General features: G+C 41.7%; 1 protein-coding gene across 1 annotated transcript in view; it reads left to right on the forward strand.

The window, feature by feature from the left end:
• Nucleotides 1–6821: 6821 nt before the first annotated feature.
• The window catches only part of ZBTB10 (zinc finger and BTB domain containing 10), a 115692-nt gene continuing 109278 nt past the window's right edge, over nt 6822–13235 (forward strand). The window contains exon 1 of the mRNA XM_010863548.1: nt 6822–6893. Coding sequence (XP_010861850.1) covers nt 6822–6893 — 72 coding nt within the window. The remainder of the gene's footprint in view (nt 6894–13235) is intronic.

A 13235-nucleotide genomic window follows, 5' to 3' on the forward strand; every position in this document is an offset into this window, starting at 1 on the left:
GGCTGGGACAAGATGAACAGAGGAAAAGTAATGAGATTCACAATCCTGCTTTCTGGGATAGAGGTTGGATTTTATCCTAAGAGAAATGAAAATCTTCTGTCATTTAAACAAATATCTCTGGCTGCTTCCTGGAGGATGAGGCATTGAGAACAGAAAAGAGTTCTCAAGACTGATTGATTTTATTATCACTTTACATTGATAGTCAGAATACATCAGACTTCTAGAATAAGAAAAAAATACTACCAAAAAGAGAATGCTTGCCAACCTAACAATGAATAATTCTGGCTTTTAATCATTAATTTACAATGGGCAATAAAATGGTTAATTACCACTCTTATCAATATCTGTTCTTTCAAGAAGGTTTACTGAGAAGTGGAAATATTACTGCTGGTCGTGAGGTTTCTGTTTGCTCTGAGATTAGTAAGGTAAAGAGAATCAAAGGCCAGTTGTAGAAACTGTGTGATATTGTATATTATCCTAATATGTTATTAGATGAAACTTTGCTAAATCTTTTTAAAAGAAGCTGGTGGAAGTTGCTTGTTTAGCTTTCCTTTTAAGAAACTATTTTCCAGTGTCATAAAATAAATCTATTATATTTTTTATCAAAGCAACAATGGATATACAGGGTCTTCGTTTAGATGTTATAAACCTAAGATGCTTTTAACTTCCTGCTTTTTTCTGAAGCTATTGTTTTTGTTGTTGTTGTTTTGCATTTTCTTTGCCATCACTACATTTTCTTATTTAAAAAAGTGAAAGTGTTAGTCGCTCAGTCGTGTCCAACTCTTTGCAACCCCATGGACTATGTAGCCCACCAGGCTCCTCTGTCTGTGGAATTCTCCAGGCAAGAATACTGGAGTGGCTGCCATGCCCTCCTCCAGGGGATCTTCCCGACCCAGGGATTGAATCCTGCATTGAAGGAGGATTCTTTACTCTCTGATCCACCAAGGAAGCCTATATATATATGTCTCCACTCTTTCAGGTTCTTTTCCCATATAGGTCATGGCAGAGCATTGAGTAGAGTTTTCTGTGCTATACAGTCTGTTCTTAATAGCTATTTATTTTATATATAGTTATGTGTATATGTCATTCCAGCCTCCCAGTTTATTCTCCCCCCCATTTGTCCCTTGGTAACCATAAGTTTGTTTTCTACACCTGTGACTCTTTCTGTTTTGTAATTAAGTTCATTTGTACCATTTTTTTAGTTTCCACATGTAAGTGATATCACATATCTGTCTTTCTCTGTCTGCCTTACTTCACTCAGTATGACAATCTCTAGGTCTATCCATCTTGCTGCAAATGGGATTATTTTTTTTATGGCTGAGTAATATTCCATTATATATACATACCACATCTGTTTTATCCATTTATCTGTTGATGGACATTTAGGTTGCTTCCATATTACATATCCTGGCTATTTAAATTGTGCTGCAATGAACATTAGAGTAAATGTATCTTCTCAAATTATGGTTTTCTCCAGATATATGCCCAGGAGTAGGATTGCTGGATCGTATGGTAATTCTATCTTTAGTTTTTTGAGGACCCTCCATACCGGTATCCATAGCAACTGTATGAGTTTATGTTCCCCCCAGCAGTGTAGGAGGGTTCCCCTTTCTCCACACCCTCTCTAGCACTTACTGTTTGAGCTTCCCTGCTCTTTTAACTGGCTGGTTCTATACTGGCCTCCTGGCTAATTTGTATGACCTCATTCCTCTTCTCTGTGACTTCAATTACTTCAAATATTCTTTTCTTTTGCTTGTTGAACAGTGTTTGTCACCTCCCTAAGCTTGAATACCAGAATGCTATCAAGGTGGTTTAAATTCATATTAACTTCCTCAGCAGCCTCATCATACATGGCTGACTACACTGACTCACTCAAAACTCCCAAATCTTTTCTACATATGCTTCTAGTCGACCACAGGGCTCTCATCTGTACTTGTGGAGTTTCTGTTTGTTTTACTATTGTTATTCTTAATGTGCCCTTTATTATTTATCCTTATTCAATTCTAACCTTTTAAGTACTGCTGATCATCCAGCCTACAGAGATTGTTTCAGATTCCTTGTTCACTGGACTTCCCAGTTGCATGGAACTGTTGGAAAGCCCAGTTGCTGCTTACATCCTGGCTTCAGGGACATTGCAAGATACAGTGTATTCTTTGCCAAAAAGAACAGTCTCATTCCTCACACCTCCATGCCCGGAGCAGCTGCAAGTTCCTAGTGAGCTGCAGGCTTGCCATGGTGCTTGAAGCTTCCGGGAATCCTCGGTCAGTCCACTTTCTTCTGAATGCCAAAGGCAGCTGTTCTGTGGTGGCCACTTTTCACATGGAATCTGCCCAGTGAAACTATGGCTTAAGTCGCTTATTCCAGGTTCATAGTTCTCCTCAATCAAAAATATAAATCTGGGGATCTCATTGGCAGTTCAGTGATTGAGACTCTGTGTTTCCAATGCAGGGGGCATGGGTTCAGTCCCTAGCTGGGGAACTAAGATCTCCTATGTTGCATAGCGGGGCCAAATCTATCCATCTATTTATCTATATATATAGAGAGAGAGGGAGATCTGGTCATGTGGCTCTCCGACCCTTCAAAGCTCCCTCTGAGACTTGGTACCCCAGTACCACACAGTCTAGAGTCTGCCAACCTGCTGCCCACTGCTCCCCTCCCCCTCTCCTTCTTGTCTCCTCCTGGTCAATGTCACTGTATCTTTCAAGGCTTGGCCCAAGTGTTGCCTCATTTAAAGAATCTTCTGCATGGCCACATCTCCTCCCTTCTACCCTCACTCTGTGAGGTGCACCAAAAGTATCTCGGGTCCTTATCATAGAGTTTTACGGTTGTGCATTAGTCATTTTTCCACACGCATCTGCCCTCACTGGGCTGGAATGTTCTCGAGTGCAGGAATGATAACTTTGATGGCAATGCTGTAGGAATTCTTAAGAGCAAGATACATAAACTCAATGCTGCTGCCTAGATTTTTTTTTATGGCACAACATTTTATTGAAATCTCTTTTCCTCTTTAAATTCATGAGACAAAATATATAAACCAAAGATAGTCTGGACAGTAAGACTTCCTTTAAAACGAATTCTGCCCAAAGCAGTTATAATCCCCAATAAAACTTTAATCTTCTTGAAATTCCTCAGAAAATACTGCACACTGAGGGAAAGTTTTCTTAAAATGCCCTCATTAATTTCGTTTCCTTTGCAAATATTTACTGAGAGCACACTGTTCGCTGAGCCCTGAAATAAGCTCTGGGTGCCAGGGTGAGAGGTGAAACCAAGTCTTTGTCCTCATGCCATTCAGAGTCTGATGAGAGACCAGACACTAAACAAGCAAAAACAATGACAAATGCTAAAATATGAAGTGCCAGATAATTGACAAAGGGTGGGCATTGCTATAGAAGCTATCTGTGTAGGTGATAAGGCCTGAGTTGGCCTCACAGACATAGTGACATGTAAACTGAGTCCTGACGTGTTAGAAGAACTCAGCCACACGAAGAGTATTCCTGGTAGAGCAAAGGGCATGCATGTGGTCAGAGGCAGAGGAAACTTGCAGAAATAGAAAGCTGGTTGTCACCTAGAAAGTGTGGGTAGAGCTATGGGGGTTGGGGGGCTGGGGTCAGGACAGTGCACAGAGGCTGACCACCTCTGTGAGATGTTAGGATTCAATTCAAAATGAAATGAGAAGCGAGCTAAAAGTTTTCTTCAGTAACCAACATGGTCAAATTTGTATTTTTAAAGATGTGTGAAGAATAGGAGAAAATCTTCGGGATCTAGGGCTAGGTGAAGAGTTCTTAAATGTGACACCAAAAGCATAATCCATAGAAGGAAAAATTGGTAAGTTGGACTTTATCAAAATTAAAAACTTTCATTCTGAAAAATCCCTGTGGAGAAAATGCAAAGACAAGCAGCAGGCAGCGAGAAAATATTTGCAAATCACATATCAAAGGATTGATATCCAGAATATATAAAGAATTCTCAAAATTCAACAGTAAAAAACCCAAACAAGCCAATTAGAAAATAAGCAAAAGACACAAACAGACACTTTGTTGAAGAACATATACAGATGGCAGATAAGCACATTTTGGAAAGATGTTGCAAATCATTAACCATCAGGGAAACACAGATTAAAACCACAATGAAGTATTGCTACAAATCTATCAGAATGGCTAAGATGAAACATAGTGACAACACCAAATGCTGACAAGAATGTGGCGTAACTGGATCTCGTACATTGCTGATGGGTCTGTAAAATGGTGCAGCCCAAGCTGGAAAGCAGTTTCACAGTTTCTTAAAAACCTAAACCCACAGCGAGCATATGACAACAATTTTACCCTTGGTCATTTATCCAGAAAAGTGAAAACTTATACTCACACAACAATCTATAGACGAATAGAAGCTTTATCTAATCGCCGCAAACTAGAAACAGTCCAGATGTCTTTCAATGGGTGAATGGTTAAACAAACCAGAGGACATACATACCATGGCTACTACTCAACAGTGAGGCGGAATAAACTTCACACAAAGACTTCAATGAATCTCTAAGGAATTATGCTGAGTAAAAGAAAAAAGCTAAAAGTTTACATACTGTATGATTCTGTTTATCATATCTGTTTAGCATTCTTGAAATGAAAAAAAAAAAACATTAAGAATAAAGAGTAGATGACTGACTGCCCAAAGTTAAGGAAGGAGATTAGAAGGAGGGATGGAGGTGGGTGACGTTATGAAAAAGCAACCAGAGAGATCCCTGTGATGGACTCTGGTGGTAGATACACATAACATAAAATCGTATAGAATGAAATACACACAGGAACTTCCCTGGTGGTCCATCGGCTAAGACTCCACACTTCCAATGCAGAGGATGTGGGTTGCATCTCTGGTCAGGGAATTAAGATATCACATGTGCCTCAGTGATGTGCCCCAAAAAATAAATTTTAAAAGTTAAAAAAAAAAGAAACACACAGAGACACATACACACAAATGAGTACAAGTTAAACCAAGGAAATCTGAATAAAGCTGGTAGAGCATATCAATGTCAATATCCTGGTTGTGTATACTATATACTATAGAGTACTATAATTTTGAGTATACTATAATTTTGTAAGATGTTATCATTGGGTAAAACAGAGTAAAGGGTACACAGCATCTCTCTGTTTTATTTCTTACAAACTACATGTTAACATACAATTAATTATCTCAGTAAAAATGTCAGTGAAAAAAAGCCTCAGAGTTACTATATAGCGTAGGTAACTCTGCTTAATGTTACGTGGCAGCCTGGATGGGAGGAGAGTTTGGGGAAGAATGGATACACATATATATATGGCTGAGTTCCTTTGCTATCCATCTGAAACTACCACAACACTGCTAATCAGCTATGAAGTGAAGTGAAGTGAAGTGAAGTCACTCTGTCATGTCCAGCTCTTTCTGACCCCATGGGCTGTAGCCTACCAGGCTCCTCTGTCCATGGGATTTTCCAGGCAAGAATACTGGAGTACGTTGCCATTTCCTTCTCCAGGAGATCTTCCTGACCTAGGGACTGAACCCGGGTCTCCCGCATTACAGGCAGACACTTTACTGTCTGAGCCACTAGGGAAGTCCTAATCAGCTATACTCCAACAAAAAAACTTTAAAAAGAAAAAATCTCGGGAATTCCCTAGTAGTCCAGTGGTTAGGACTCAGGTGCTTTCACTGCCACAAGCCATGTGGGGGCAGCGAGGAAATCTCTGAAGAGAATGGATTGGAACCAGAGTTGAGGGCAGGGGCAGTTACAGGGCAGCCAAGAGACGGGTTAGGAGGCAGTAGAGGTGATGACTTAGAGCTTGTGGGCTGGTGGGGAAGTGGTGGTGGAGAGGAAGAGAACTGGATTTGCGGTGGACTCTAGAATCTATCACATTCAAATGTCATTTTCCTTCTCAAATGCCAAATTTTCAAGAACCATAACCTAATAATGAAGTGAAAGTCACTCAGTCATGTCTGATTCTTTGAGACCCCATGGACTCATCCATGGAATTCTCCAGGCCAGAATACTGGAGTGGATAGCCTTTTCCTTCTCCAGGGGATCTTCCCAACCCAGGGATCGAACACAGGTCTCCCGCATTGCAGGTAGATTCTTTACCAACTGAGCTGTCAAGGAAGACAATGTCAGTATTAATTATGTATCAGGAAATAACAATGTCAGTATCAATTATGTATTCTTAAAAATTCATTGATATCACTTACTCTTGGGTCAGAATGACACAAAAACAAGAACAAAGCCAAATGATGAGCAGGGACTGGGCTGTGGGTACCCTTGTGGAATCTCACCTTCCTACACCCCCATCTCCTTGTAAATGGCTCTGATGCCATCCCTGCTGAGCCCACCCTCACCAACGCAATCAGCTCCAAACCCAGTCAGTGCTGCTCAAGACCCCGCCCCTCTCCATCTTCACTGTAGATGACAGGGGGATAAGGAATAGAGCAGGGTGGGGCTTGCTTTCCATTTCCCAGATCCCCCAGAATCACATCACCACATGCACACTGAACACCCTCTTCTCATTCCTTGTGTCTTCTTCCCACCCGGTCCTGGTACGTGAGATTAAATACCATACTTTCAAAATGATGCAATTTCTACCCGAGATTTCTGAGGCACTTTCACAAGAAACAGTATATTTCTGGATACCAAAGGCCTATTCATCTACTGTTTTCCCATGATGAGATAAAATATCTTTTCTACAGAAAGGCGTTCAGAGCCATGCAGAATAATTTAAGATTTAAGCAAGGTTCTAGTTGGAGATAATTTAAGGGAAGTGAAATACAATTCTAAAGCACATGTTTAAAAAAACAAAAGATAAACGATGAATAAGGAAGATATGGGATTTATCTACATTTATGATATCAAAAACACTAAAAATGAGGGCTACCAAGAGGTATAGTTGTGAAATATTACAGATTGTGACTGTTCTCTCATTATTAGCTCACAGTGACTTGAATTTTTAGGGTCGCTCTAGACATCTGGCCCTTGGTAGCTTCCACTGTGGCTTTCAACTCAGACCAGAAGAAAGGATGGAGGAGATGAGGTCCAGAAAGTTCCTGGTGAGACTGAAACAGACAGTTCAACTCCTGGGAGTCGAAATGCCCCCTCCTCCACTGCATCCCAAAGTTGGGCCCAGAGGACATCAGCTTGAGGGGAGCTAAGGCCTTAGGACTCACTGGCAAAATTTTGACAGGAGCCAAAAGTTCAATATATGTAGACTGACAGCTGACTTACAATTCTGGGAGATTTGAAGCTGAAAAGAAGGTTTAGAAGTGAGTCAAGTATCCAGAGTGGGAAGAAATGTATCACATTTGAGATGGAGTGGGATGTGATGGAACCGCTAAGAATAAGAATCCTGAGGGAAAATGATTTGAGCTTAAAAAAAAAAGCACAAAATCGTATTAGGTATTGAAAACACACGTAAAGCTAAAAACATGTACATCTATTTGTTTCATAGTAATTCACTATTCATCTACTTCTCTGGGCTTCCCAGGTGGCTCAGTGGTAAAGAATCTGCCTATCAATGCAGGAGACACATGTGACATGGGTTCGATCCCTGGGTCAGGAAGATCCCCTGGAAGAGGAAATGGCAGCCCACTCCAGTATTCTTGCCTGGAGAATCCAATGGGCAGAACAACCTGTCGGGCTAGAGTCCATGAGGTCACAAAAAGTTGGACAGGACTGAGCATGTGTGAATGCCTACTTTATTCTTGAAAAATGTACTTTGAAAAAGATTGGCTTTGGAGCATAATGTAGATGAAGATATGGACACAGTTTTTTCACTGCTTAGATATTTTACTTAAAGCTACTTTCCAGTGTTCCCTGTGGCCTAATGGTAAGGATTCAGTGCTATCCCTGCTGTGGCCTGGGTTTGAGCCCTGGTCTGGGGACTGAGGTCCTACAGGCTGTGTGGCTTGGCCAGAGTATATTAAAAGAAAAAAAAAAAAGCAGCTGTTTATTGCCCTTCCTCTTCTGTCTTTTTGTCCATATTAAAAAAAAAAAAAAAAGGCTTTTCTATATCACTTAAATTTTTGAACATTTGGTAAAAATTTAAGTAGCCTTATCCTTTAGCTCCAAAAGGACACTCCCTTTCTTTGTGAACTCTTCCTGAGAGACGGGGTCTTCCCCTCAGTACCCCACTTCATAAGACAGTAAATATTAGCTTCCTCACCTGATCCTTTCTTTTGTTCATAGTGGGAACTGTGAGGGCCTTTTCTACCTCCCACTATTTCTAAGGTTAAATCCAGGACCTGTAACATAGTAGGGCTCAATAAAAGTCTGTTGGATAAAAGAGAAGCTAGAAAAGTACCCAGTAGGATGGATGTGTTTGAGTCATTCAGTTGTGTCCAACTCTTTGAGACCCCATGGACTGTAGCCATGCCAGGCTCCTCTGCCCAACCCAAGGATCAAATCCAGGTTCCCTGAATTGAAGGCAGATTCTTTACAGTCTGAGACACCAGGGAAACCCCAGTAGGATGGATATGAAATGGTTAAAATCACTAGCTCTCTGGTCACATGGTTTGCAAAGCCTGTAATCAAGCTCTAGAAGAAGAAGGCATTATTGTTCTCATTTATCATTTTATCATTTGCATGCCAGCTTCTAGAAAATACTGAAGAATGACTTTCCAGTGATGAGCCTCTGTGTGACTGGGGGATAAAGACCTAACAACCATATCCACCCCATCAAATTTCCTAAGCAGTTTGTACATTGTCATTAGGAAGAAAAACAGGGCTTTCCTGTTGGCTCAGTGGTAAAGAATCCACCTGCCAAAACAGGAGACACGGGTTCGATCCCTGGTTCGGCAAGATACTACACGCCACAGAGCAACTGAGCACACTACTGAGCCTTGCTTTAGGGCCCAGGAGCCATAGCTATCTGCATGGCAGGAGATTCTTTACCATCTGAGCCACTAGGGAAGCGCCGTAAGCTGTTGCTGCTGCTGCTGCTGCTGCTGCTGCTGCTAAGTCACTTCAGTCGTGTCCGATTCTGCTCAACCCCATAGACGGCAGCCCACCAGGCTTCCCCGTCCCTGGGATTCTCCAGGCAAGAACACTGGAGTGGGTTGCCATTTCCTTCTCCCATGCATGAAAGTGAAAAGTGAAAGTGAAGTCGCTCAGTCTTGTCCGACTTTTAGCGACCCCATGGACTGCAGCCTACCAGGCTCCTGCATCCATGGGATTTTCCAGGCAAGAGTACTGGAGTGGGTTGCCAGTGCCTTCTCCTCTGTAAGCTCTTAGGTCCCGCCAAAATCTGCTTTGGGGAACTTGACTAGACGTGAATATTCAAAACATGAAACACACAAAAGCTATAAAATAAATAAATATATATATATACCTATGTGTGTGTATGTTAGTTGCTTGGTCATGTCCAACTGTTTGGGATCTCATGGACTGTAGCCCTTCAGGCTCCTCTGTCCACGGAATTCTCCAGGCAAGGATATTGGAGTGGGAAGCCATTCCTTTCTACAGGGGATCTTTCAGACCCAGGAATTGAACCAGGGTCTCCTGCATTGCAGGCAGATTCTTTACTGTCTGAGCCACCAAGGAAGCCCTAAATATATACATGAAAAGTGAAAGTGAAAATCGCTCAGTGGTGTCTGACTCTTCGCTACCCCATGGACTATACAGTGGGGTATAGTATACGGACTATACAGTCCATGGAATTCTCCAGGTCAAAATACTGGAATGAGTAGCCGTTCCCTTCTCCAGGGGATCTTCTCAACCCAGGGATCGAACCCAAGTTTTCCTCATTGCAGGCACATTCTTTACCAGTTTAGCTACCAAGGAAGCCCAAATATACATGTAAGCAATCTCAAACTTAGGAAAATTTGCAAGTACAGCTTAATAAACGTTCTTTCCTTATCCATTTGAGAGTAAATGGCTGATATTATGTCCCATTACTCTCCCATACTTTACTGTGTTTTTCCCACAAATGAAAACATTTCTCCTACATAACAACAATATAACAGTAAAATCAGAAAATTAATACTGGTACTTTAATAAAATTCTCAGGCTTCATTCAAGTTCCTCCAATGGTTCCAGTCATGTTCAGTTCAGTTCAGTTCAGTCGCTCAGTCATGTCTGACTCTTTGCGACCCTATGAATTGCAGCACACCAGGCCTCCCTGTCCATCACCAACTCCTGGAGTTCACTCAGACTCATGTCCATCGAGTCAGTGATGCCATCCAGCCATCTAATCCTCTGTCGTCCCTTTCTCCTCCTGCCCCCAGTCCCTCCCAGCATCAGAGTCTTTTCCAATGAGTCAACTCTTCGCATGAGGTGGCCAAAGTACTGGAGTTTCAGCTTTAGCATCATTCCTTCCAAAGAAATCCCAGGGCTGATCTCCTTCAGAATGGACTGGGTGGATCTCCTTGCAGTCCAAGGGACTCTCAAGAGTCTTCTCCAACACCACAGTTCAAAATAGTTGGTAATAAAAAGGTACAGTCCTAAACCCAGATCTTGCAAAGCAGACACCAAATCTAGTTATCATGTCTCCTCAATTTCCTCCCATATGGAGCAGTTCTCAACCTTTCTTTGACTGTCACAACCTTTTGATGTTTCCAGGCCATTTATTTGGTAGAACGTTCTTCAGTTTGGGTTTCTCTGATGCTTCTTTATGGTTAAGTGCCTGTTGTACATCATGGGTGGGGATATCACAGAACTGACGATGTGTTCTCACTTTATCCTATTTAAGTGACACATGACTTATGTTGTACCATTACTGGTAATGTTAACTTTGATTGCATAAGTTCCTATCTGCTTGGCTTCTAAACTGGGAAATTATTTTTTCCCCATTGTAATTAATAAATATTTTGTAAGAGTTTTTGAGATTATTTAAATATCATTCTCATCACTAATTTTGGAATCTGTGTGAATTCACAGCTTCTTCTGTTACTCAGTGCATTACATTCTGCCACCATCATTATTTATTTCGCTGTTTGAATTGCCCAAGACTTCTCCAGTGGGAGCCCCTATAAGATAACCTCTGTGTCTCCATCATTCTTTGAGTGCTTCTTTATTTCAGCCTCAGCAGTAGCTTCCAGGCTCATCTTGCACTCTCTCTAACCCAATAGCATAGTTAACCACATCTCCAAGGACCTCTGAAGAATGGTACTTGGAAAGCAAGGTCAGAATGCTACATGTACCCAATGCTTTTGGGATATCACTGCTTCCAGATGCTTTCAGTGGACAAAACTAAGAATATATGTATTCAAGTCTCTCTCTCTTTCATGTGTCTCTCTGTGTCTCACACACACACACACACATGCACACCTGTCTACTGAAAACTGTGAGTTCACAACCATATCTCCAATTCTAGCTTAATACCATTATTCTTAATATTTTCTCACTTGATCAATCCTTCTGCAGGTAAGAATTCTTCTACAGCTGACACAACCACTTTCATCCAGTGTGGTCACCCTCTTTGACACCCCCACGCTAGGCAGCCCCTTCAGAATAATACCCTTCTCACTTTGCTTACGCTTTGACACCCCACCTACGTAAGTGAGATTCTAATATTGTACCCACATTATGTAGAGTCTTGCTCAATCCCACCCACTAACTCTTGAACTAAGCTGAGCATAACTTGATGCCTCAATCTCTGCATTGTGTCCATGACCTCCTGCTTTGTAGGTATGCATCTTAATATAAACTATGGCTCCTGGCTACCACTTTTTAAAAGTTTTATTTATTTTAAATTGGAAGATAATTACTTTACAATATTGTGATGGTTTCTGCCATACATCAGCATGAATCAGCCATAGGTATACATATGTCCCCTCCCTCTTGAACCTCCTTCTCGGCTCCCACCCCATCCCACCCCTCTAGGTTGTTACAGAGCCCTGGTTTGAGTTTCCTGAGTCATACAGCAAATTCCCATTGGCTATTTTACATACGTTAGTGTATATGCTTCCGTGCTGCTCTCTCTGTTCATCCCGCACTCTCCTTTCCTCTCCCCTACTGCCCCACATCCACAAAGGCTGCAGCTTTCGTCAGCCTCTTCTCAGGAGCAATGGAGCCCCATTCCAGCCCAGGACTTTAGGCTGTGGATCCCACGCTCTTCTGCTGCCTCAAATGAGGCATTTTTATCTTTATCTTTTAAGAGGGGACTCTTACCCCATAAGAATCACATTGCTGGACTGACTGCTTCATTGCAGACCCAGAGCATGTCAGGCCACAGCTCCATCATGCCCACTGCTCTCAGTTTTCTCTTCTTTCTGGCCCATAGACACTGAACTCTTATTGCGGTACAATCATATCTTTATAGTTTTCTCTTTTTCTGTTTTACCTAACATTGCTATATGTAAATAGAATACAGAAAACTAGACAGAATATGGGAAGAGTTAATAAATGGGAAAGAGTTTTTGGATCTTTGGACAGAATGATAATATAGAAAGGATCATAAAGTTAATTCCTCAGCAACCAATGCAAAGAAATAGAGGAAAACAACAGAATGGGAAAGACTGGAGATCTCTTCAAGAAAATTAGAGATACCAAGGGAACATTTCATGCAAAGATGGGCTCGATAAAGGACAGAAATGGTATGGACCTAACAGAAGCAGTAGATATTAAGAAGAGGTGGCAGGAATACACAGAACTGTACAAAAAAGATCTTCACTACCAAGATAATCACGATGGTGTGATCACTGACCTAGAGCCGGACATCCTGGAATGTGAAGTCAAGTGGGCCTTAGAAAGCATCACTACGAACAAAGCTAGTGGAGGTGTTGGAATTCCAGTTGAGCTATTCCAAATCCTGGAAGATGATGCTGTGAAAGTGCTGCACTCAATATGCCAGCAAATTTGGAAAACTCAGCAGTGGCCACAGGACTGGAAGAGGTCAGTTTTCATTCCAATCCCAAAGAAAGGCAATGCCAAAGAATGCTCAAACTACCGCACAATTGCACTCATCTCACACCCTCGTAAAGTAATGCTCAAAATTCTCCAAGCCAGGCTTCAGCACTATGTGAACTTCCAGATGTTCAAGCTGGATTTAGAAAAGGCAGAGGAACCAGAGATCAAATTGCCAACATCTGCTGGATCATGGAAAAAGCAAGAGAGTTCCAGAAAAGCATCTATTTCTGCTTTATTGACTATGCCAAAGCCTTTGACTGTGTGGATCACAATAAACTGTGGAAAATTCTGAAAGAGATGGGAATACCAGACCACCTGACCTGCCTCTTGAGAAATCTGTATGCAGGTCAGGGAGCAACAGTTAGAACTGGACATGGAACAA

The sequence above is a fragment of the Bison bison genome, unplaced genomic scaffold (assembly GCF_000754665.1).
Source record: "Bison bison bison isolate TAMUID 2011002044 unplaced genomic scaffold, Bison_UMD1.0 scf7180017864491, whole genome shotgun sequence".
In the NCBI taxonomy this organism is placed as follows: domain Eukaryota; kingdom Metazoa; phylum Chordata; class Mammalia; order Artiodactyla; family Bovidae; genus Bison; species Bison bison.